The sequence below is a fragment of the Rhyacophila brunnea genome, unplaced genomic scaffold, assembly GCF_057557595.1.
Source record: "Rhyacophila brunnea isolate RB1 unplaced genomic scaffold, BYU_Rbru_1.0 scaffold_18, whole genome shotgun sequence".
Taxonomy (NCBI): domain Eukaryota; kingdom Metazoa; phylum Arthropoda; class Insecta; order Trichoptera; family Rhyacophilidae; genus Rhyacophila; species Rhyacophila brunnea.
Genome location: NW_028232837.1, coordinates 8,688,001 through 8,713,681, shown reverse-complemented (window position 1 = coordinate 8,713,681; position 25,681 = coordinate 8,688,001). Strand labels below are relative to the sequence as shown.

General features: G+C 35.9%; 1 protein-coding gene across 1 annotated transcript in view; it reads right to left on the bottom strand.

Annotated features, from left to right (window-relative positions):
* Positions 1-3,656: 3,656 nt before the first annotated feature.
* The window catches only part of SPARC (secreted protein, acidic, cysteine-rich), a 58,054-nt gene continuing 36,029 nt past the window's right edge, over positions 3,657-25,681 (bottom strand). The window contains exons 2-9 of the mRNA XM_085945140.1: positions 20,524-20,604; positions 19,035-19,163; positions 17,481-17,574; positions 11,434-11,549; positions 7,658-7,804; positions 6,097-6,299; positions 5,052-5,199; positions 3,657-3,949 (exon numbers count right to left, since the gene is read on the bottom strand). Coding sequence (XP_085801266.1) covers positions 3,902-3,949; positions 5,052-5,199; positions 6,097-6,299; positions 7,658-7,804; positions 11,434-11,549; positions 17,481-17,574; positions 19,035-19,163; positions 20,524-20,592 — 954 coding nt within the window. The 5' untranslated portion in view covers positions 20,593-20,604 and the 3' untranslated portion in view covers positions 3,657-3,901. The remainder of the gene's footprint in view (positions 3,950-5,051; positions 5,200-6,096; positions 6,300-7,657; positions 7,805-11,433; positions 11,550-17,480; positions 17,575-19,034; positions 19,164-20,523; positions 20,605-25,681) is intronic.

Here is a 25,681-nt window from a genome sequence, read left to right as displayed (position 1 = left end):
GAGTGTCACGAATTGAAATGGATGAGTCTACAGAAGAGTCGGGACTATCCCGCTCCCCATACGACGCTGCAAATTTTAGAGTTGGCCTCGGTTGCTATCAGATCTCCATGACCAATTGGGCCCGTATGAGGACGGACCCTGGCAAACAGCTCCGCTCGTTCGAGTTCCATAAGCGGGCAATCCCAGAGGATGTGTTCAACATCTTGGTGGTCATGCCCGCAGGTACAACCCGGCCCATCTACTATCAAGCCAAACTCGTGGAGTCTGGCGGCGAAGTTGGCATGGCCGGTGAGGAACTGGCTAATCCAGTGCGAAGGTTGGAGTCTTCTAGTTTGGTGCCTGCAGAATACGTCTGGAAAAAAACGGTAAGTGCGCCGCCCCTTGGGAGAGGCGGTCCACCTCGCCTGCCATGCCGCAAATGCGGTCTTGTACACAATATCACTTACAGTCTTCCTGTAAGGAACATCCTCGGATCTCTGCGGTGGTGTCAGATGGACACCGGCGAGTGTTGTGCTGATCCCCCTCAAGAGGAGGGTGATCGATCCTCTGACTTGGACGTGCAGATCGAGGGGTAGCATCCCCGCGAGTACGGCAAGCGCGTCAGTAAAAGTTGTGCGGTAGGCTTTGGTAAGCGAGATCAGCGCAAGTCGCTGCCCGCTTAGTAGTGCGCGTCTCACGAGAGTTAAGGAGTTTACTCGGAAATGCCAAATGCTGGAGGCGTAACCGGCAATTCCCATGAAAATTGCGCTGCATGCAACCTTAAGGGCTCTAGGCTTAAGTCCCCAATTGCTGCCCACCATTCGGGCCATTCTCTAATAGGCCGAATTGGCCTTAGAGACGGCCGTCTTGGCGTGGTGAACGAAAGACAGCTTGTCATCAAGAATTACTCCCAGATACGTAACCCTTTCGGAGAAACGCACTGAGGTCTGGCCAAAACGAACCGTGGGCGACCGTCGAGTTATGTTGACCCGAGAACTACCCCTGAGGAGGACAGCTTCCGTCTTGCTCGGGGCAAAGGTTAGCTTGTTCAGCAACCCCCAATTGAGGATTCTGCCCAAGGCGTCCGTGGCTGCACGCTCAAGTCGCCCAGGTCAAAGACATAGCTTATAATTAGTATCTTTAGAATTATCTTCAAATGTGTTAATCTTGCCCATTTTTTGAATAATAAAATGCCTAATTCTTGTCAAATTTGGGATCACAGAGATTATCAATATAATTTTTTATCGTAAATATTTCACTATTATAATGTCGACATAAATTATACTGATGGTTTTATAAATACTTTTAAAAAATTAATCAATATAAAAAAATTTAACACCACTGCACATTTATGTACTGAAATATGACTATATTCTAAAACATTAGAGCGAGAGGTTTAAAATAATACTATTTTATGTAATAAAAATACTTTATGCAGTCATCAAATGTTTAAAATAAATATAAAGGATAATAAAGTTTCAAAATTATATAAATAGATTATCTACAACGTTTAAGGAATGTCCAGGATCATGCTTTGAAAATGGAATAAAAGCTCCATTTTGACCTACGCTGAGCATGTCCCCCCTTAAGGGGGGACATGCTCGTCGAAGGTCAAAATTGGGTTTTTATTGTATTTTCAAACCATGATACTGGACACTCCTTAAACGTTGTAGATAATCTATTTATATAATTTTGAAGCCTTATTATCCTTTATAGTTATTTTAAACATTTGATGACTGCATAAAGTATTTTTGTTACATAAAATAGTATTCTTTTAAACCTCTCGCTCTAATGTTTTAGAATATAGTCATATTTCGGTACATAACTGTGCAGTGGTGTTAAGATTTTTTACATTTATTAATTTTTAAAAGCATTTATAAAACTATTAGTATAATTTATTATGAGATAATTATTGTAAAATATTCACGATAAAAAATTATATTGATAATCTCTGTGATCCCAAATTTGACAAGAATTAGGCATTTTATTATTCAAAAAATCGGCAAGATTAACACATTTCAAGATAATTCTAAAGATACTTATTATAAGCTATGTCTTTGACCATTCAAGTGTGATAAACATTTTATGAATAATGATTGCTTTATAATAATTATTGACCTAAGAATAAGGTAGTGTTTTTTTGAAATACGCCATTTCTTTTGTCATTCCCTAGTGGTTAAGCTACAACATACGACCGTAGCCATAAATTGACAAACTATAATTTAAGTAGGGAGTAAAATTATGTTAACGCGCGTGTTTGAACATGTACCTAACCGATTTTTTTTTTATTTTTTTTTAAACGGTACATGTTCAAACACGCGCGTCAATATCATTTTACTCCCTACTTTAATTATAGTTTGTCAATTTATGGCTACGGCCGTATGTTGTAGCTTAACCACTGGGGAATGACAAAAGAAATGGCGTATTTCAAAAAAACACTACCTTATTCTTAGGTCAATAATTATTATAAAGCAATCATTATTCATAAGATGTTTATCACACTTGAATGGTCAAGGACATAGCTTATAATAAATATCTTTAGAATTATCTTCAAATGTGTTAATCTTGCCAATTTTTTGAATAATAAAATGCCTAATTCTTGTCAAATTTGGGATCACAGAGATTATCAATATAATTTTTTATCGTGAATGGTTTACAAAAATTATCTCGCAATAAATTATGCTAATGGTTTTATAAATGCGTTTAAAAATTAATAAATGTAAAAAATCTTAACACCACTGCACAGTTATGTACCGAAATATGACTATATTCTAAAACATTAGAGCGAGAGGTTTAAAAGAATACTATTTTATGTACCAAAAATACTTTATGCAGTCATCAAATGTTTAAAATAACTATAAAGGATAATAAGGCTTCAAAATTATATAAATAGATTATCTACAACGTTTAAGGAGTGTCCAGGATCATGGTTTGAAAATACAATAAAAACTCAATTTTGACCTTCGACGAGCATGTCCCCCCTTAACACAAAAACAATAAATTTGAGGAACATGTGCTCGCAGTTTTTAAATGAATGTATTCATCAAATCAATATTTACCAGCGACGCGACAAAAATTATTTAATTCAGCCGTAGAAATTCTATCTTACTCTAACGCATATTGCGGAGGTATAAGCATACGGAATGCTTTTTCACCCACACTTATGGTTCGTTTTTGTTCAGGCCTTCATCACCAAAAGAAATTTATTTGAGTACCTACATTCTTTCGACCATGTCCAATCCTAATAGGATCATACGGGCCCCCACAGAGTGGAGGTTTGTATCAACAGATTTTATTTTTACGAGAAATGGATGTCAGCCACTTGCTCAACCTATTAGGTCCATACTCTGACTCATACACAAATTGAAAAACAATATGTGTACTTGCCAGACCCAGGATTCGAACCTGGGACCCTCGACACTATAGACCGGCGCTTAATCCACGCGGCTATCGTGGGTGTAATAATCGGTATTTACATAATGATTAATTTTGTAATTCTTCCTTTAGGGATGGCGGGTAAAAGTTGGGAATAATGGTAAAATATTAAATAAATAAAAACACTTAATGGTAAAAATGTTAAACTTTATTTATCCACTATATTAATAATATATATATACTAGGTAGTGAAATTTAATATAATTCATGATATGTAAACTATTCATTTGGTATAAAAAAAATATATATATGTATATAAAAATAAATGGCAGTGTAAAGCAAACAATACTATTTTAAAACCTTATAAAATAAATTTATACAAAAGTATTAAAATATAATATATATTACCAAAACAAGTTGTAAACAATGTAAACATTAATTTTGACAGTTTATTTCTGTTGTAGCACCAATTGCAGCTATAAAAAAGTAATGTAATAATAATTCACTAAAGTATTTTTTTTTTTATTTAATTAAGTATTTACACCCTTTAAGCATTAGCCTCATTAAAGTCGTCGCACTTATCCTCCAAGTAGTCCTAAAAATATTAAAAAAAATATAATTCAATATATTATTATATAATTTAATATAATAATTATTATTCTACACTGTATAAGCCCGATTAATCTAAGACAGTCCTGACTGGGATATGGTTATAAATCAAAACCACCGGCAATGTTGCCACTCTCCTCCGCGCACATAGGCCACACTTGACCTTAATCGAGCGTATCACAAACATTTAGATGATAAGCATCAGCAGTTTTTTTTTACGCTTGGGAATGTCTCAGGAGAAGATACCCAAGACTGTGGTTGCCATGCACTCAAGTAATAAAAGATTCTAATTAATAAATATTATATAGTACAAAAAAAACAAAGCTAAAACAATGCGGACGTACAAAACTATGTGAAGAGATCTACACGTCCGCAATAAGACAATGAAAATATTTTCAACGCAAAAAATTGGCATACCGGGGCAGAAACGTCATGCAGCTACCCGAAACAAATGGAAAAAGTAACTTCTGCACATGCGCCAACGCAACATTTGGGAACTCCAATATTTCTGTTTATAATTTAGTAATTCAGAGGTGTTGATTTGACTTATCCTATTTCTCATTTGTGCATAATTATGTGTATTATGGTTCATATGCCATCTTCTTTAATTCATTTTTCGATTTTTAAGACTTATCGCCATCTTCCTTTCGTCCACAGATGTGTTTTTGAATGACAGTCAAGACAAGTAAGATTATGCAAATTAATCGACAGTGGCTAGTAATTTCAGTTTAAAGTCAGACGAGATAACTCGCGAAATTTCGAAATTTGGATGTGCGGCCTGTCGATCACAGCCTCAAAAGACGAGAAAACTCGCTGAAGGCATAGAACCGGTTAATGACGATCAGGCCATAGAACACAAGAAATACAGCTTTAATGCAGATTATGATAGAAGCACAATTATTGAAAAAACACTTCCTTTATTTTTGTGTTGGCTGGTTGTAAAATACTAAAGTAAAATACTAGGAAGATACTCATTTTTGAAGATAGCGAACCAAAGTGATTCGTTTCAATTTCTAGCTAAGTAGTATACCTACACAAATTTAGATCGCAGATTAACCGTAAACAAAATGAATATCATATCTCATTACCTCTTCCAGATTCAGACACTTTCCCCACTCCGTTAAGGTGATGCGATGGTCGTCATCAACGTCGCAGCTATTCAAGAATGGTCCAATGCAGTGTTCAAGAGACATCAGCGGCGCTCTGATGGGGAACAGCTCGTGACGGGAGACGAACCTGGGTGAAAACATTATCAAGAATAGGTAAGAAAATTAATGGCAATGCAGTTTAGACTATTTTAAACATAATTTGGGTAAAAAGCACTTGGCGTCAAAGAAAAGGTGGAATAAGCCGAAATGTAAGTGTAGAATTCAGTACCGTGAAGCCATTTTATTGATGGTGTAAGGCTTCTTAAGCGGTGGATAGACGCTCATGCTTTATGACAAGCTTACCAGCGCAAACCGGTTTGTATCGGGAAAGCCGTGTGTATGGACGGGAAAACTGTGTGCGAAAACCGAAAAGCGCTGTAAAAGTGTTCCGTATTTTTATACTACGCAGGCAAGTCGCTGCCGTCTAGCCGGCGCATTAGAGGTGATCAGAAATATAATACAGTGTTTAAATTCTTGATGGTTTGTACATCACTGCGATAATGCGATTTACTCTACCGTACATCCAAAAGTTTTCCTTCAATATATAATTCGACTGTGTTTAGGAAAAAGGGCGTAACCCACACAGATCAAATTTTACAGAAGCAAAAAACGTTTTTTGAATGATTTTGGTTCAATATCAATAAAAAAAAATAGGCACATAGACATTGGGTGCATGATGATTGATGATTTGGTGTAATATCTTTTTGATCTACTAATAATTAATAAAGTTATTACAAAAAATCATTAAAATTGAGGGTAAATGCTTTTTTCCTTAAATTAAAACTTAATTAAAGCTCAATTAAAACCTGAATTTAGATAAAAAATCGGCATTTGTAGCTTACTTTCTTTTTACAGAACGTGTATTTAGTTGTATACATTGTTAATATCTAATAAAAGCACTTTTAGAAAAATCGAGGGTTACGCCCATTTTCCCAAACACAGTCGTATATATATGCAATAGTAAATAAAATTGCTGATTATGTACCTGTCGTTGTCATTGGCATCCAGATCGCACCATTTCCAGATGGCAGCGTTTGTCCACCTGCGGGTCAGGTTACTCTCGGCCTCCTTCTCCATCTTGAGGTAGAAGTCAGACAGTTCGTGACGGTCAGCCAAGTCCCTCATGATGTTGAAGAGCCAGTCACGCATGCGCCGCGGGAAGTCTTCCATCTCTTCGGCCACACACACCTGTTTGTTTTGATCAAAGCAAACATGTTGAAGATGCAGAAGGTGCTTTTATATAGTAAGAAATAAGCTGAAAAGGGGTAATTAGATTAATGATTAAATTTGCTGCAAGTAATTTCGGATTACCGATTGATTTGCAGGAAATTTAAGAAATTGCAGTCTGAGATTTATTACTGTTTTCACCGTTATATTAATAGACATTTTAAAGGGGAATACTTGTTAACCATTCGCCTGATCCGATCATTGCACTGGATCAAATGCACATTGAAAAACAATATATATTTTTTGGTACTGTTCGGTTATCAGAAATGCAGCGGAAAACACATTTTGAAAATACTCGATATACTGGATTATTTGTTAGTTTAGGTTAGGTTAGTGAGATACCCGGGGTTCCAGCGGCTAGCTCAGGTGTCCATCGAACCCCGGATTCACAAAAAAAGATATTTTAAATTGAGGAGAAATTAAATGAAACCACGTTTGTCTCGTGCGTAACTTAGTATTATCTTATATTTTACATTTTCTTTACACGTTTACATATTTTGTTTTAACAATAAGTTTCGCAGGTCCGTACATGTTGGAAAAGGAACGCTCACTAACTCTTTTTTCTTTTTCCAAATTTCGCGTACCCACGCCGTCCAGCAAAAAGGACTCTCGTGATTAGCCAAATTTTATCGCGTGATGTTTTTGATTTGACGAATCACGAGGACCACCCCGGCGCAGGCGCGTGGAAATTTGAACGTTGCCGGCAAGCGCGGCAAAATTTATTATATATGAATAAGTACTTATATTTAATCTTAAAATTATCTCTTTCATCCATCATCATTTATACTTTAAAATCTATCTTAATTACACCTCCGCCCAGTAAGTGATTTTCACGCACCGGACGAAGGCCTTTACTCATGAATAAAAAAAATAAAAAAATAAAATTACGTAGTTGAGCAAGGAATCAGATTAGATGTTTTATGAAGCCGTTTCTAGAGGTCAGGGTTACGTTTCGACTTATGACTACTAAATGATTATTTTACACCGGGAGAAGCCCTCCTGTAACAGGGGTGTATCATTAGGTTGGGTTAGGTTTGGTTGGTTAGGTTTGGTTAGGTTAGGTTAGGTTAGGTTTGGTTAGGCTAACCTAACAAATAATCCAGTTTATCGGCTATTTTCAAAATGTGTTTTCCGCTGTATGCCTGATAACCGAACAGTACCTATTTTTTCTGTTCAATTGCAGAATCGATCCGTGACCCACGGCTTTAGAGATGGTCGCTCTACCATCCAGCCCAATCCATGGATGCCCTACCATTTAATATTTTAGCAATACCCTTTAATATTTTAAGGAAAAGAAAAATTGTAGAAAAATAACATACCGGCATCTCGCGGCAGCGTCCATAGTAATCAACCTGGACGTGACTGTACTTAGATCCTTTGCATCCTTCTGCTCCTGTCATGCAGAGGCAACGCTGCTGATGGACTTCGCAGTCAGAACCCCAGGTCTCGTTATGGCTGGTGCACACCTGTAATAAATATATGTGTTACACACAAATATTTCAGTTTTACATTCAGACCTTCACTTGGGTCGATCGGCTACCGTGACATGGTTTCCATGAAGGACAATTATTATCTTTTATGGTTTTAATTGACAATTCATGGCGGAAATGCATTGTATTAATTAAATTAAAACACAATAATATATAGTACTAATATCAGAGGGACATTGTCAACTAGACTACTAGGCATTAGTTGACAATGTCTCTCTGGTGTGGACGAAACTGGTCCAAAATATTAAATAAGTGGAATAATTAGTACTGTCATTTCTCTCCATTTTCGAAAGTGAAAACACGCTGTCACTTTTATTCTTTTTTGGTTTTTCGTCTCAGAGACATCCCCAAATGGGGACCATTGGGAATGTAACAGTACCCACTATATTGTATTGTGTTTTATATTAATTAAAAAAATATAGAATCAATGGCGTAATGTGCAAAATAAAATAGTGCCGGGTCACAGTTTTTAAACCTCCTTACTCCTTCCTAAATCACGAAATCCTTTTCTAAATCACGAAAATTTTCTCATAATAACTTAGGAATTGAGCAGACTAATCGCTTCCTTCACATTTTTACGGTTCAGTTTACTGGTTCTCGATTATTTTCAAGTTAAAATTACATAATTTTCTATATTTACGTTATTCAAGACAAGTCCACAATTCAATATTATCGGGAAACAACGTTTTTATGTTTCTAGCTTCAATTATTTGTTTTAACGTGAGGTTTCCCGTTGTATTCTATGTCAAAATTAGAACCAAATGGCAATTTGTTTCAGCCGATAAACTCTTAAATGTAATAAATAATATAGGCAAAATAAAATTGGACTTAGCGCTACTTGTATTTCACTTTTTAATTTATCCCGCATAAGGCACATATTTTCGTGGCACTGTCATAACTTTACCAGATGCTACAGCATGGGAGACGCCCTTTTCAATATTTAACGTTCCCTTATTGGTTGACTTAAACACGCGCGAAATCAACAAAGCTTTAAATAATATGAAACACGGACTTGGCGCTTTTTGTAATAAATCGAAACTTAAATATTTTTTTTCGTAGGGTTATGTCGCGTTTTGGAATTTATATATCAATACATATTGTGTAAAATTATACAAAGAATACATGCGTATTTTTTTCTCGATTTTGACCAAATGTGGACTTATCGCTTTTTGGAATTAGACGCCTCATATACACAATACTGATGAAAACTGTTTAGAAAAATAAAGAAGCCTCACTACAACACTCAGTGACGTCCCTAGATAAAATGCCGCCCCTAGGCAGCACCAAAAAGCCGCCTCATTTTTTATACAGTATTTTTATCATCCTTTCATAAGTCCAATATCTAAGAAATGTGTTGTATGGATACATTACTAATAAAATATCAGTCTAATTATTCGCAAATCTGCACGTGTCGTTTCTGGTCACCAAGTACCTCGAACGGCAACAGAAGTAAACTAGATATTGTGAACCTGATAAAACCAGTGAGCTGTTTTTTTTAATGGAAAGATATTTTCATTATTACTAAGTTTAGGTAGCTATTTCTATATATTCCAAATAATTCTCCTTGATTCGCCGCCCTTCAAGTAACTGCCGCTCCCAAGCGACGCTCAATCTGCCTACCCCTGCACTGATAACACTGCAGGGAAGGTCTCTTCTCATATAAGCTTGATATATGTAAGAAACAATAGAAATCTTAAAGAATCTAGTGCATATCATTCTTCTCGTTATTTACACCACGGTATACGCACAAAAAGGTGTGGTTCCTTTATTTAGTATTCATGTTAATATTTTGATAAAACCGACGGTGGCCGCGCGGCTTAAGCGTTGGACTATAACGCCGTGGGTCCCAGGTTCGAATCCTGTGTCTGACAAGTACACATATTGTTTTTCAATTTGTGTATGAGTCGGAGTATGGACCTAATAGGTTGAACAAGTGACTGACACCCATTTCTCGTAAAAACAAAATCTGTCAATACAAACCTCCACTCTGTGAAGGCCCATATGATCCTATTAAGATCGGACATGGTCGAAAGAAAGAAAGAAAAGAATTACAATATATTTGCCAAAAACCATTATGGGCACAATTTTTACAAAATGGTGTAGGAACTGCACACAATAGATATTATGAGAGTGTATAGGTGTTTAGTGTACTCAATAAATAGATGGATAATGAAATATTTTTATTTTTTAAATCTTCACTGACATTGCTTTCTTCATTATTTTAGAGCCGGCTTATATTACAAACCGCAAGCAACCACAAAAACTGTGGCCTGCGGTCAGGTCCACACCAATGGCGAAGGGTGGAGGTAGACTGTGGAGATCTGACATAAACAGTGCATATGAAACATTTCAGTTATTCTTATTTCTTTTCATGGAATTACGAATACATATTGCAGATGTTATTGATTTGTTTTATTTAAATTCAGCAAACCATAATAGATATTAGATAAAAATTATTCTTCTATCTATAAAATATCTAATGTTCAAACACGCGCGTTACTATGATCTTACTCCCTACTTCATTTATCGTTTGTAAATTTATGGCTACGGCCGTATGTTGTAGCTTAACCACTGGGAAATGCCAATAGAAATGGCATATTTCAAAAAAATACTACCTTATTCTTAGGTCAATAATTATTATAAAGCAAACATTATTCGTAGAATGTTTATCACATTTGAATGGTCAAAGACATAGCTTATTATCAGTATCTTTAAATGTATAAATCTTGCTCATTTTTTGAATAATAAAATGCCTAATTCTTGTCAAATTTGGGATCACAGAGATTATCAATATAATTTTTTATTGTAAATATTTCACTATAATAATGTCGACATAAATTTTACTAATGGTTTTATAAATGCTTTAAAAATTAATAAATATAAAAAATCTTAACACCCCTTCACATGGACGTACTGAAATATGACTATATTCTAAAATATTAGAGCGAGAGGCTTAAAAGAATACTATTTTATGTAATAAAAATACTTTATGCAGTCATCAAATGTTTAAAATAAATATAAAGGATAATAAGGCTTCAAAATTATGTAAATAGATTATCTACAACGTTTAAGGAATGTCCAGGATCATGCTTTGAAAATACCATAAAAGATCCATTTTGACGTACGCTGAGCATGTGGGCCGTTAAGATATTTTATTATGGTTTGGATTAGGCAGGCTTTAATCAAATTTTAAAGACCATCTACAATTTATATTATAAGTTCAATAAAAAAAAAAAAGTATGAGTGAAAAAGAGTGTATTATTTTTGTCGGATCTCCACAGCCTATCTACTACTATGGTTTGGTCTAGGCAGGCCTTAATTGAATTTTAAGAACTAACCAATCCATCATCAATTTGTATTATTAGTTCAATGAAAACAATAATAAGTATGACTGACAAAGTGTAGTGTGCTCTATTTATCTTGAATCTCCATAGCCTAAACTTCAACCTTCGCCATCGGTCTACACAATACGCTGCAAGCCAGCCACACTCGATCGTAGGAGACCATGAGTAACTGTAACTATGTGGTTATTTGGGGTCCATATGCACCGGATATTATTTGAGTTTTTTCAGCTTTGAAGATAATATAAATGTAACTGTACACACCTTGCGGCGTTCGTCAACTTCATTGGGACACTCCTTGATGCAGTTGCAGACGGCTTCACCTTGATTGTCTAACTCGCAGACGCGACCAGCGCTGCAATGCATCTTCACGCAAGCATCTGCAAAGAAATATACCAATCATGCCTTGAATATTATGTACTTATTTATTCGACTAAGAACGGGCCATACGCACTTATGAATTTTATACAATAATGATATCATCACACGTCATATTTTGATTGGAAGGCGTTGGTGGTTCGGGTATGGATAACTACAAACTGCACAAGCAGATATTTTGCAAAATCCTTTTTGGAAAAACCTTAATAAAAACAAAATTATTAACTGTATCCAAAATACAAGTTTTGTAACCTTTTCTATGCCTCACAATATTACTATGGCAGTATATGACAGGCAAATTTTTAACGACACACGTTGAATGTAGAGCGAAGCTCTTACAACAATCCCTGTAATACCGATAATTTGTAGCTTAGTATTTCATAATTATTCAAACAGATGTCACTGTGTTTATTTTATTAGAATATGCAAATCAATCGACAGTGGCTAGTAATTTGAGTTTAAAGTCGGACGAGATAACTGGCGAAATTTGTTTGCACGGCCTATCGATCACGGCCTTATAGAGCGATGAGATCCCCGGGGTTCCAGCGGCTAGCTCAGGAGTCCATCGAACCCCGGATTCACAAAAAAAAGAAAATTCAAACGGTTGGAGTGTAAATAAAACACAGTCCTTCGTGCTCGTAACGTGATATTGTTTATATTTTACATTTTCTTAATTTTTAGTTTTACAAATTATATTTGGGATTTTTACAGTTGTAGTCGTCAGGTCCGTACCTATCGGAAAGGGGACGCTTACTAACATCCTTTTTTCTTTTTTTTTAAATTCCTCGTACCGACGCCATCCAGCAAAAAAAAGGACTCTCGTGATTGGCCAAATTTTATCGCGTGATCTTTGATTCGGCGAATCACGAGCCTGACCCTGGCGCCGGCGCGCGAGGATTTCACGCACAATGCGCGGCAAAATTTATTATATTTAAATCCTTATATTTAGTCTTAAAATTATCTCTTTCATCCATCATCATTTTTACTTTTTAAATTAAAAGAAATACTTACGTGGTTGAGCAAGGAATCAGATTAGATGTTTTATGAAGCCGTTTCTAGAGGTCAGGGTTACGTTTCGACTTAAGCTACTAAATGATTATTTTACACCGGGAGAAGCCCGCCTGTAACAGGGGTGTATCATTCGCCCCATCTGGATTAAAGTCGAAAGGTACGCCCTGATCTCATCGGCCACCCATCCAATTCCTTGTTCATCCGTTAAGTACATGGCATGATAAACAGTTTATAAAAGAATTCAACTACAATCTAACTATTCTAACATAAAACTCTATACTTTAGCTCTATTTTTATTATTTTCTATATTTATTTTGGATTATTATTTTCAGCTCAAAGCAATGCTTTCGCGATACTTTTGAATAGGTCAGAGTTTGATTTAATTTCAGTGTAGTACATTTATTTTGTGTTACTTTGTTTTAATTAGGTTTTCTTGTTATTTTATTCGTTTTTATTAGTCAGCGGAGGGGTCGCGAAGCTGCAGTCTTTGACTCTCGCGCTTTCCAATCTTTCTTTTGTATTCCTAGGGGCTATATTCGTAGACGTTTGGCCCTCGTTCGGAATTATTATTTCATGTTACGTTTTTCTTCTTCTGGTGCAATAGGAGCGTACCTCGTTTGGCGTCGTCTGCCTTTGCAACCAGGGCGTGGTAGTGGCGTTACTATTGAGCCAGGCTCGTTCCGAGCAGCGGATATCTTCCTGTGGAAAGTTTTCCACTGATCTGCTGGTCTCTGGAGTATCACCTCATAGATGGACAGGTACTGTGTCTCCATCTGTTCCTATTACTGCGGGCAAGGCATCGTATAGCGGTACAACGGCCAGGCTCGTTGACGGCGGCACGGCTCTCCCACAGGTAATAGGATGGATGTTTACAATAAGTATCCTTTTCCCTTTCTTTTTTTTTTTTTATAGATGGTTACACTTCGGAAGTACCTCTTGTTGTTTCACGATATCTTTCAGGCGTCACGTCCCTAGTCTCTCCATGAACCTGCGCGAGAAAGGAGAGTGCGCACTCTCCACACCATCAAGCTTTGGTATCATGAATTTTCGGCTACGCTGCCTTTGGATGCGCTTACTTCAAGAGGTGGCTCCCTTTGTGCTTCCAAATTGTCTTCATCTGTATTTATTCTTTTTCTTTCTTTAGTAATTTATTCGTTCATTAGACTTCCTGTACTTTAAATTTATTCGAATTTACTTTATTAATTACTCCTACCCCATACATTAAATAGCTACTAATTTTATATAAAATCTTCCCATTGTACTTATGGTACTTACTATCACATTTAATATTTTACCCTAATACCCATAATTATTTTGCAACATTGTATTGATTGTATAAATCACATTGATATTAAAAATTGAAATATTCCACCCTCTCATTATATTTATTTCTGAATCAGTACACTTAAAACTGTGTAATTAACTTTATTTTTAGTGAAACCCATTTTATTAAAAAAAATTGTTGTTTCGTTTTACGCGCCCGACATCCTATTCCAAAGGCGCGCCGCGCCGATTTACGGTGCCTCTCACGTTTTATTATTATTATTTTTTTTTTTATTATTGAAACCCCGTTGAGAAATTTACGGCTTATTGACTCATTTTTTTTTTTTTTTTTTATCACAAGCATACAATCTCTACTTTCATCCTTTTATACCTAATTTTAACTTATTATTAAAATTTAACATAACAACTAACACTTTGTCGAGTGACGCCTTATTATTCCCGTTCCGTTTTCGCTGTGTTAAATTTACGATTGGTAATTTGTAAAGAAATAATAGGGACGGTAGTGTACTATTTTCCTCGTTTCTCTTTGGATTCAAATTATTAACACGGCGTAACTTTGAAACAGGTATCGCGCTACTGTAGAATATCGTCTTTCCCGTTTATAAAATTGTTTGCGATTTTCAATGTTAATGTTTTCGAATTCATTCATATTTACTTTATTTGAACGGAAAGAATTGGCGTCACTTTGCGGAGCGTTATTTTTAAAACTAGAATGTACATTTTTCTTACTAACGAACTTAAGATTATAGGGCTCAGAAAATGGGTCCTTAATTAACTTTTTATCCGTAATTAGAAGAATTTCCGGATATTTACGATTATTATCTTCACTTTTAACTACACTGTTTACACTGAAACTTCCAACAGCAACTCGGCGTTCACCCTTGACTAGAGGGTTGGCGACTGGTCCTGCTTCATCTCCTCGTGGTCGAGCCTGCGCCCGTACAGCTTCTTCGATTCATCTCAGCTTGCGCGCCTTCTCAGCCCTCTTGTGAGGCTCCCTAGCCTCGCGTTTCCTTTTTCTCTCCTCACCGAACATCCCGTGGTCGACTAGGGTACACATGTTAGTGATACCCTAGGAAAATCGGCATTTTGCTCGCCGTTTTTCGTCGTGAGTGGGCCGTGGCCTCTACGAGCCCTCCTCGCTGGATACCGTCGATGATGTGTCTGGTCTCCATAGGTGGGATTTGTGCAGCCATTCGTCGTACTGGAGACGCGCTGGTGCTACGGTCTCCAGCACGACGCTAGGCGCGGTCAGCTCCGTATGTGGACTGTCTTCGAACACCAGAGGGCCCTCCCGGTTTGATGTTGGAGACAGCACTTCTTCTTCGATAAGGGTTACGTCGGAGTCCGCTTTTTAGTTAACCATTTCTTGGTTGTTCCGGCTCCTGGATCGTAAACTTTTATTTAGCGTTCGCGGGCGTAAATTTTATTTCGCGGGTTCGGAAGAATTAATGCGATTCTTCACGCCCCATGTTGCCAGGCGCCATTGAGATCCCCGGGGTTCCAGCGGCTAGCTCGGGTGTCCATCGAACCCCGGATTCACAAAAAAAAATAGTATATAAACGATTGGAGTGTAAATAAAACACAGTCCTTCGTGCTCGTAACGTGATATTGTTTATATTTTACATTTTCTTAATTTTTAGTTTTACAAATTATATTTGGGATTTTTACAGTTGTAGTCGTCAGGTCCGTACCTATCGGAAAGGGGACGCTTACTAACATCCTTTTTTCTTTTTTTTTAAATTCCTCGTACCGACGCCATCCAGCAAAAAAAAGGACTCTCGTGATTGGCCAAATTTTATCGCGTGATCTTTGATTCGGCGAATCACGAGCCTGACCCTGGCGCCGGCGCGCGAGGATTTCACGCACAATGCGCGGCAAAATTTATTATATTTAAATCCTTATATTTAGTCTTAAAATTATCTCTTTCATCCATCATCATTTTTACTTTTTAAATTAAAAGAAATACTTACGTGGTTGAGCAAGGAATCAGATTAGATGTTTTATGAAGCCGTTTCTAGAGGTCAGGGTTACGTTTCGACTTAAGCTACTAAATGATTATTTTACACCGGGAGAAGCCCGCCTGTAACAGGGGTGTATCAGCGAGATAACTCGCTGAGGCCATAGAACCTGTTAACTGTATCCAAAATAAGGACACAAAATACAAGTTTTGTAATTAACGGCGAACCAATTGAATATGCAACTTGGATAGTAAGGAGTGCCTTTCTGAAAATGAGACGCTTTCTTAGATATCAACATTTCAATCCTAGACCGGAGACTACAACACTAATCCAGGAAATAGCACTGGTTGAGGCCTTCGAGCATGTCCGACTTCAAGTAGGCTGTATTAAAACAGGCAGTGAACCACACGCTTACCATAGTCATTATTCAATTTGAACAAAGGTATTACATTTGGCTGACGAGGCTTGTCTTTGACCATCGCAAAGGAATAATCAATTTCCCATTTGTCATAAAAATTATGAGTTTTGGGCACTCATTACACTCATAGTCTGTGTAAAAACTGCTGCGTGACAGTAAGGGAAAACTATACTTCAGTAGTGTGGAGATTCACACCTTCTCTTTCTCACACTTCTGCGGTTAGTCATGAGTAATGCAATACGAATTAAGTAATATCACGTCACATGTCAAATTTGAAAATTACTTTCACGTTCGTAAAAGAAATAAAAATAGGAATGGTTAATCCTTTCTCTTCAAAATCCTAATGAAATCACAATAATATTACAACTAAATCTACACACTTTTTACATTTTCATGGCGACTAAATGGGGTGGAGGTAGGCTGTTAAGATTCAACATAAATGGTGCACACTAAATTTTGTCACCCACATATATTTGTTTTCATTGAACTAAGAATACAATTTGCCGATGGTGCTGGTTAGTTTTTAAAATTCAATTAAACCCTGCCTAAACCAAACAATAATAGTTTATGTATGCTATGGGCGAACCGACAAAAATAGTGCACACTTTTTCAGTCAAACTTATTTGTTTTTGTTGAATTAGAATACATATTACAGATGATAATAAGTTTTTTTTTTTAATTCATTTCATCCTGCCTATGCCAAATGCCAAACCGTAATAGATAAAAAATATTGTATTATATCTACTACTATCTATTGTACTAAATACTGTACTTTCTATAAAATATCTAAAATTATGTATGGTTTAATTTTAATGGCGTAATTTTAGATATTTTATAGATAAATGATTATTTTATTACTATTGTCTACTATGGCGTGGATTAGGCATTGTTTAATTGAATTTTAAAAACTAACAAACACTATATATATTATACATTGTAGTTTTAGTTTAATGAAAATAAATATGTTTGACTGACAAAGTTTAGTGTGCACTCTTTATGTCGGATCTTAACAGCCTACTCACATCCTTCGCTACTGGTGTGGTCGACTAAAACCCATCCTGCTATCGACGCGTTAGACATGTCCGGTATAGATTATTTTCAAAATCCCTTAGACTGCTGCCCAGTTGACAAATGCTAAACAATTGACCTTGGGTTTATGTTTAAAACAGTTAATTCAAACTTTTACTATGTCTAGCTCGTGAATATGATCCAGTTTCGTGACCCCACTCGATCCACAAACAATGTTTTAAATGACTTACCAACAAACAGCTCGGAGTCTCTTGCGAAATCATTGCTGGTAATTCCGTCAGCAGCTTGGCGGGCCATCTCTTTCAGACGTAAACGCTCAGCTTCCTGCAAAAAAACATAATAATTCGTCAATAACAACAATAAAAAACAGCCCTAACTGAACCCTAAAAAAAAAATTAAGGCTGTCGAAAAAGAATCGATTTTTTGATATAAGTATCAATACTTTTCTTTCGTTACCGATACCGGTATTGATACTTTGAGCTTGCGGTAACAGGTAACCGCACCGCAAGATACCTCGTTTTATTCAAAATTGCAATGCTAGTGAGTGTTTGATGATGTTCTTCATTGCCCCCACATCCTAAGCGGTAGAGGTGAGTTGAAAATACTGTCACCAGTGTGTGTACTCAAGTATCGGATGAAACTACCCATACTCAGTACGTGTGGCCCAATAAACTTGTGATGATATCATCGCGAGTCGCTGGCTAGTTGGTAGACTTTCAATACTATTGACATTAAATGCGCGAGAGCGAGGTAGCACTTGAATACAATTATATTTTAATTTATTAGTCTATGCATGCGAATGACATCATCATATGTATGAACAAAAAGGTCATAAATTTTCTGTAGCAGCATATTATTCCCTCGGAAATGTGGTGAGGTGACTGAGGTGACACAGTTTACAATAAAAAAATTGTTATTAATTTTATGTTAATAATAAAAACAACTCATAAATTTAAAATGTGTTTAAAATTTTATAATAAATGGGACATTTCAAAAAGCCCAGCTTGAAGCCGATTTTTCAAATACTAATATGGAGTTAAGTTTTAGTTCCAGTTTAGTATGAGACTTATGTCGCATACGCACGCCAACTGCTCTATATAGTATTCCAAATACTAGTAAGTATTTTGGAACAAGTTTTGATACTAAGTATTTTTTTATACTGGTAGTAAGTATACTTAGTCTTCAAAATCGACCAGTTTTCCCACCTCTACTAAGCGGGCCCCCAGACTAGGATCGTTGGTGGGCCCCCTACCTATCACCAAGGTTAAAAGCAGTATGACGCCCTATAGTAGCGTTTTTCAAATGATGTTCGAGGTACAATTAAGGGTATTCTGTGTATTTTAGCGGCTTTTGTGTTTATGAATACATCCGCTTCAATTATATAGTTGAGTATCGACACCATAATCAAAAATTGCATTGCACAACCATTACTCTCGAAGTAAAATAGTGCTGCAGGAGACTTTTTTTAATATTAGTGTAAATTTGTGATGTGTGTTTATCTTACTTATCTGGTCTACCCGTTATGCCGGGCCCCCAGGATAGAGCCCTGTCAGCCCTCCCTTTGTGGGAGCCATAATGTTCTTACAACATATCACTATATGTATATAAACATGTTTTAATACATTGAAAGATTGACATATTGCCGTTACGATGATTAAAGATTTTTTTCATTCGAATTATTATTCTTAAGTCTCTTAACTTTGTAAAGTCAATAAAAGGAAGTAGAAAACAAGATATAAATTTTGCGCAAACTCAATTATACTGGAAAAAGTAAACATTCTTACATGATAGTTATCTTCTCCTTGCCTTTCGAAGTCTTCCAATCCAATGGGTGTTGGTTCCGTTGAGAATTCTGTCGTCATCTCTGGGCTTTCTGTGGGTTTATTATGTTTTTTCCCCTTCTTTATCCTTCTCTGTAAATATATAAACAAACTTAGTGTTACCTATGTATATAAATAAAATAACACAAAATTTAGGTGTTCCAAAAATGGCGTCTCTAAGCCGGCTCTCACATCTAAGCTCGCTTCGTCTGCCGCACAGCCATAAATCAAACCTTCCAAGAACGTCAATCCGGTGTTGCATATGAAGCGACAGTCGCACGTAACCCTCGAAACATATAGAAATTTGGATGCGGCGATCGGCAAGCCGGTATAGGAATGACCAATTCGTAGATGTTCCTATGCGTTCTGGCGTCTTCGACTCGCAGCCCGAGATGCATGCAACTTGTCGATTGCAACAATAGATTTTTTTTTTTCAAACTAAAAAGTCGCATTCGACTAATCTGCGAAGCTCCATTCAGCAACGTGTGTTTTGTGAATAATGATGATGTCACAATGACGTATTCGACACGTTGCAGACGAGGCGAGTTTAGATATGAGAGCCAGCTAAAATATGTGTTCTCGTCAACACCATACGAAAGGGCAGGATCTCAATGAACCACAAAAACATGACTACATCTACATGCTGTCCAGTTTAGACTCTGGGTTGTAGGCCAGTTGCGCTCGACTGCAGACAGCCACAGCTTGCCGTGCTTTTGTGGTTACATGCGGTCTATATGGGCTGGCCCAAAGTCGGAAAAATACGGACCCAAATGAAGATAAATCTTCTAATTTTATTGTTACCAATACAGTATATGTACCATGTAAATGTTGTCAAGAAAATTCATAAGAGTTGATTAAATTATTGCGCAGTATGCAGTGTTACGGACTATTAGCGGGGGTCGGCAGCGTAGATTATGAATCTAGGACAATTTGGCGCCGGGACAACTGGACGCCACGGAATTCTAAAATAAAAAGACGTTAGGTACTTATAGGTGCTTTAAAAAAATATATTTAATATTATTATTTATATTTAAATGATTATATTATGATTTAATAGTTGGTGAGAATGTAAATATGCAGACGCGTAAATAATGATTTAATCGTGCAAATGTTTAAGTTCCAACGAAAAAAGAGTTTTTTATTTTATATAAAGCCTTAGGCATGGTAATTCTCAATCCGCAATAAAGAATACATTATGTTAAGAGTAAAATGAATTAAAACTACTAAGTAGTAGATAAAAACTGATTAAAATACCTCGTCTACGTTCTGTATAGTGTCTATGACAGTGCGGCGTCCAATTGTCCGGAGTCCAGTTGTCCCATTCCCTAGATTATACCTGAAAGTGCGGGGGGAGTCTGTAGTACTTACCACAGATCATCCAGACATCCATAGCCAAGATATAATAATGGTAAGTACAAATTATTATTATAAGATTTAAAAAATATTGTCTCACCTTTTCAGCCGAAACATCTAAAATTACGGCTGCTAACAGCAGGACCGTAAATAATGCCTTGCCCCTCATTTTTGTAGTTTTCTGGAACAAAATAAAATAAAAAATGTTATAGTTGGTTGGAACATAAAAATGGTATGGGGTGTCTATTTCGAAAAAATATCCATAATAATTTATTATAAAATTTATCAGATGGCACTAACGGATTTACCCCGCATTGTACTTATAGCTTCTCGTCGTTTCAACCGTGAAACACTGCAAATTTTTAGGTTAGTATATTCCCCATACCCAGACACTGAATTTGAAATGAATACCTAACCAGCAGTTCTAGGTAACGGGTGTTGACCTAGGATTGGTCATTGCATACGGGTGGCCCATGGCCCCCACATCCTGAAGCGGGCCCCCAGGCTAGAATTCTTTGGCGGGCCCCCCTACCTATCGCTAAGGATGAAGGCAGTGTAACGCTCCACAGTAGCGTTTTCCAAATGGTGCAGCGCTCGGAATGGAGCGGAACGCCCCGGAGCGCCGTTCCGGTTCGTGAATTCCTCGACAATTCCGTTCCGTCTCGTGGAATCCTCGAATCTACCGTTCCTTCTCGTGGAATCCTGATAGCGAGATGTCTCGTAAAATTTTCGAGCCTCATCAGACTATTTAATATGGCGTTCCGGTTCAGAATGTGTTGAAATTGAGGAATATGAATTAGTATGATATATTTAAAAAAAAATCTTTCTATTAAACAATGATTTTACTTGTTGACTACCCCTGTTAATACTTCGTACATGTCGATACAAATTGGTGCCACAGTAAGCCAAATTTCTTCTTAGAAATGCATCTCACGTATATTTTTTCCTAACAATGCATTTCTAGACAACCCATGTGTCTGAAAATAAAAAATACAGTTTTTATTGAAGAAAGAACCCTTACATTTATTGCTCTCTTCCGTTTTCTTTAAGACAATATGAGATAATAGTACCTACTTATAGGTATTATTCTATTCTATAGTGATATTTAACAAGTTGTTTTTTGCTTTAAGACAAAATCACAGAATACATCATTTATTTAGGGTACCTACTACTAATAACGATAATAACGTAAAATTATTACGTACCTAATAATAATTGTAATACACACTGGTAGGTACGATTTTTCACAATAATGTTATGTAGAAATATCTAAATAACATTATTGTGAAAAATAGTTCATTTGTTAATTAAAGTTTTATGAATAATTAAATTACCTCAGTGTAGGTATCTACCAAGGCTTGGATTTTCGACCCTTTGGTATCAAACGCGGAGCTTAGCTGACTTGGATAAGACTGGTAAGAGTGTAATTCGCGGGTTCCCAAACAGTTTTTATTTTGAGTACATTTGTAATCAATATGGGAGTGGAAGTCACAATGTTTTATGGAGTGAAATGAAAGGGAGAAACAAAATCATAACTGTCCGATTGACGATTGAGCAAAATATAGGATATAGTATAGCTAACTTTACATAGGTAGGTTTGACGCATTAATAGTTTTGACAATACATCACAAGACAATCGAGGCCGTTCATCAGTCGACCTGTTGATGTTGGTGTTCAGCAACTATGCCCTTTTTATGGATTTTAGGGTCTCTCATATTGTCCGAATTATTGCGTCAATAAAACAAAGGCATCAGACGCGCGCTGAACGCCCGTCATCCAGGCAAACAATAGTGATTTATTGCAGACAGCTTGCATTTATTTTACTTGCATTGTTTGTAAAGTTTTTGTACTTAACTTACAAAATTTTGAAAAAATAAAGCACTTATTTGGTCATTTTTAAAGGATGACATATGTCCCAAAGTTAGTACGTATCTTCTTTCTCTCTGAACTGGTCGCATTATTTCCATGTAATTTAATATTTCCTATAATAAATCTCAATACAAAATATTTTTAACGTATATAATTATATATAACATAAGCGACAATAAAATATCATCCAAATGTTTTTGATGATAAAATTAATATTAATATTGATACGTTTGAAAATCAAAAGCGTATACCTATTTCTCGTTGATATATATTCGTGTTTTTTTCTTAATTTTTTTTATTATTATTTTATATATCAACTTACCTACAAATCCGTTTATTAAGAAATATCTGTTATCTTAGTGTAAATTATTATAGATTGTACGGTACTTAGTGTAGTGAAATATTAGTGTCGTGTCATATAATTACTAAGTATCTATAATATACCGACCACAAGAGAAATTAAGTGCTTCAATAGTGGAACTAAAATATTTTTTTTATATAATATTTTTATTTTATAGCGGTTTAGTTTTGTGTTACCTACCCAGTAAAAATCTCAAAATTACTATGCCTGTGGTGAGTTTCGTATTTTATTTTGTAAATAGTTCATAAAAATGGTTCTCTTTATCGCTCCAAATAAAAAGTAGACATATTTACATACATATTATAAATGAAAACTTATCGAATTACCTTCAGGTTCTTAATATTTCACTAGGTAGTTTTGGTGTTGATAATGCTATTGAAACCACCATTCGTATTTTGTATTCTTGATTATATATTAATTGATCCTGGTCCAATTATTAAGTATCGTTATAGCCATATATGAAAAGATTTGTTCTTAATTAGGAATCCCAATGAGCCAAGGAAAACCAATGCCAATCGAATCGAGTAGAGATAATAACTAGATCTGTGCATATCAGTCAAAATGAAAATATGCACTAGTAAAACAATTTATAACACGAATTATAGAGGATAGAAGAATAATGGAGAGTAAAAATTAACACAAACCAATTAATGGTGAGGCGGAAATACATAATATTATGTCATATGGAGACGTTAAATTTTCCTCATATTACTAGTAGGTATATTAAAACAAAATAATAGAAGTGCTACATCTTTATAATACAATCCAATGAAACCGAGTTTCCAAAATATTCAATCATCAATATTATGTAATTATTTTTGATTTTTTTTACTGCAAAACGAGTGTAAAATAACGCACTATTAAAATGTATTAGTAAATATTTCAGTTATGAAAATTGTACATGAATTTCTCCAAAAATGTAACGTAAATGTCTAGTGTATAGTGTAACAAAAATATAATTCTGTATTATTAATAATATAACTATTTATGCCTGTAGTTAAAAAAATGTATGTATACTTTTGTAAACCATTGTAAAGCAGAATAGCCTTTCATTCAGAGAAGAGCTCAATTGCTTCCAAATAAAGAAAAAAAATGTATTAGTTGTTCAAGCATTATCAAAAAAAAAATTGGAGGGATGGAATGATGTTCTGACGCATTCACATATAGCATACCTTGGACTTCCAACTGTCCAATTTCATTTGAAATAGTTAGGTAGGTACAATAACTATTGACACTATTGGAAAAAAGAGGCTGCGTGCCATATAGATTAAACATTTATTTATGTATATTTTTTTTAGAATTATTAATAACAACGTCCTTGCTTTTTCGTACAAGTTGGTTCTTAGTAATTTTGAACAATCACAAACACCCAGGCTTTGAGAAAAACAAATTAATATTGTGTCCTCACCGGGTCAAACCCAGAACTCTCGGGTGGAAGGCCAGCGCCTTACGCACTACATCACGAGAGCCTTATAAATATTTATAATTTTATTGCTGATTGAAAATTTAGAGATATTTTACATCATAGGTATTATGATAAAATTATATGTGTGGGTATCTATATTATATATTATTATATATTGATATTTATATTTAAATTATATTGTGTGGGTTGGTAATTAAATGACGATATGAATAATATGATTGACGGTCTTAAAATATTATCAAAAAAATTGGGATGGCCATGAACTCTGGCTAGGGGCGATATTTTCTTTAGTGATGCCATAGAGCAGTCACGTCTTGAATGGTAGGTAGGTAATGCACTGTTTAGGTGTTCCATACGTTAAGGAGCGGCAAACAGACAATGAATAAAAAGAGGATAATATAATTTTTCGAAGAACTATTTCGTGGGAAAAAAAATCGCCTGCGATATATTTATATTATTTATTATTTGATTTGTCCTACAAAGGCCTATAATATAGTATTAGGCTGTTCGGACTTCAGATGTGCCCCAAATTTGCAATTGTTTACCCTTACAAGCAGGGCTGAATTTACCAAAGGGCTACAGGTCCGGGACCCTAATTTAGTAGGTCTCTGGAACCAGAAAAATAATTTGAAATCACAAAAGACCCTTGCAGCAAAGGAATACGCAAATGTACGAGCTTCTAGAATTTTGAAGATAAGAGCCCAATTATAAGAACATTGATGACAATTAAGTGATTTTGCAAAAATTGAGTAGGTATTTAAAAAAAAAAACTACATTTAATATGTTATTGAGGGGGGGGGGGTAATGTGTATTAGCGCAGGGCCCCTTCAAGCGTAAATGAAACCCTGATTACTAGGCATATCGCCCTTATGATATCCGAAAAATATCTAACCCAATTTGATATTTTTTGATTATTCAGCGCTCCGGCTCGTAAGATTTTCTATTTCGAGCACTGAAATGGTGTAAGCGGTAGAATTAATGTATATACTTTTAGTGTTTTTTTTTTTTTTTATATTTTAATACATCCATTTGAATTATGGAGTTGTCGAGTATCGATACATAAATAAAATTGGTATTGTACAAATACATCATTTTAAATAATAACATTAGTGAAGGAAAATAGCGCCGCAGGCGACTTTTTTTTACTATAAGAGAGAATTTGTGATGTGTATTTATATCACTTATCTGGTCGACTCGCCACACCGGTACTTTCAGGCTAGAGCCCTGTCAGCCCCCCTTTTGTGGGGGCCATGGGGTGGCCTAACGGTCATAATTATTACGATCGTTAGTGTCCCTCTGCGTCCGTTCGCGATGAATTGTATTTTAGACAATATGTCGCATCAGAATAGTATACCTAATAATATTAACATTGAATGCTTCAGATACAGTGCGACTTTTATATCGAATCTTTTACATCAGAACGGTCGTTTGGAGCCCTGTCAGCCCCCCCCCTAACGGGGGCCATGCCCAAGAGACACTAAACAACTACAAATACGCCCTAAATCCCTCTTGATAGACAAACTCATCGAGTTCGGTGATTATACGTAGCAGCGAAGAGCTAGGGATCGAGAAGAGTGGAAGGAGCTATGGGTAGGCCTTCAA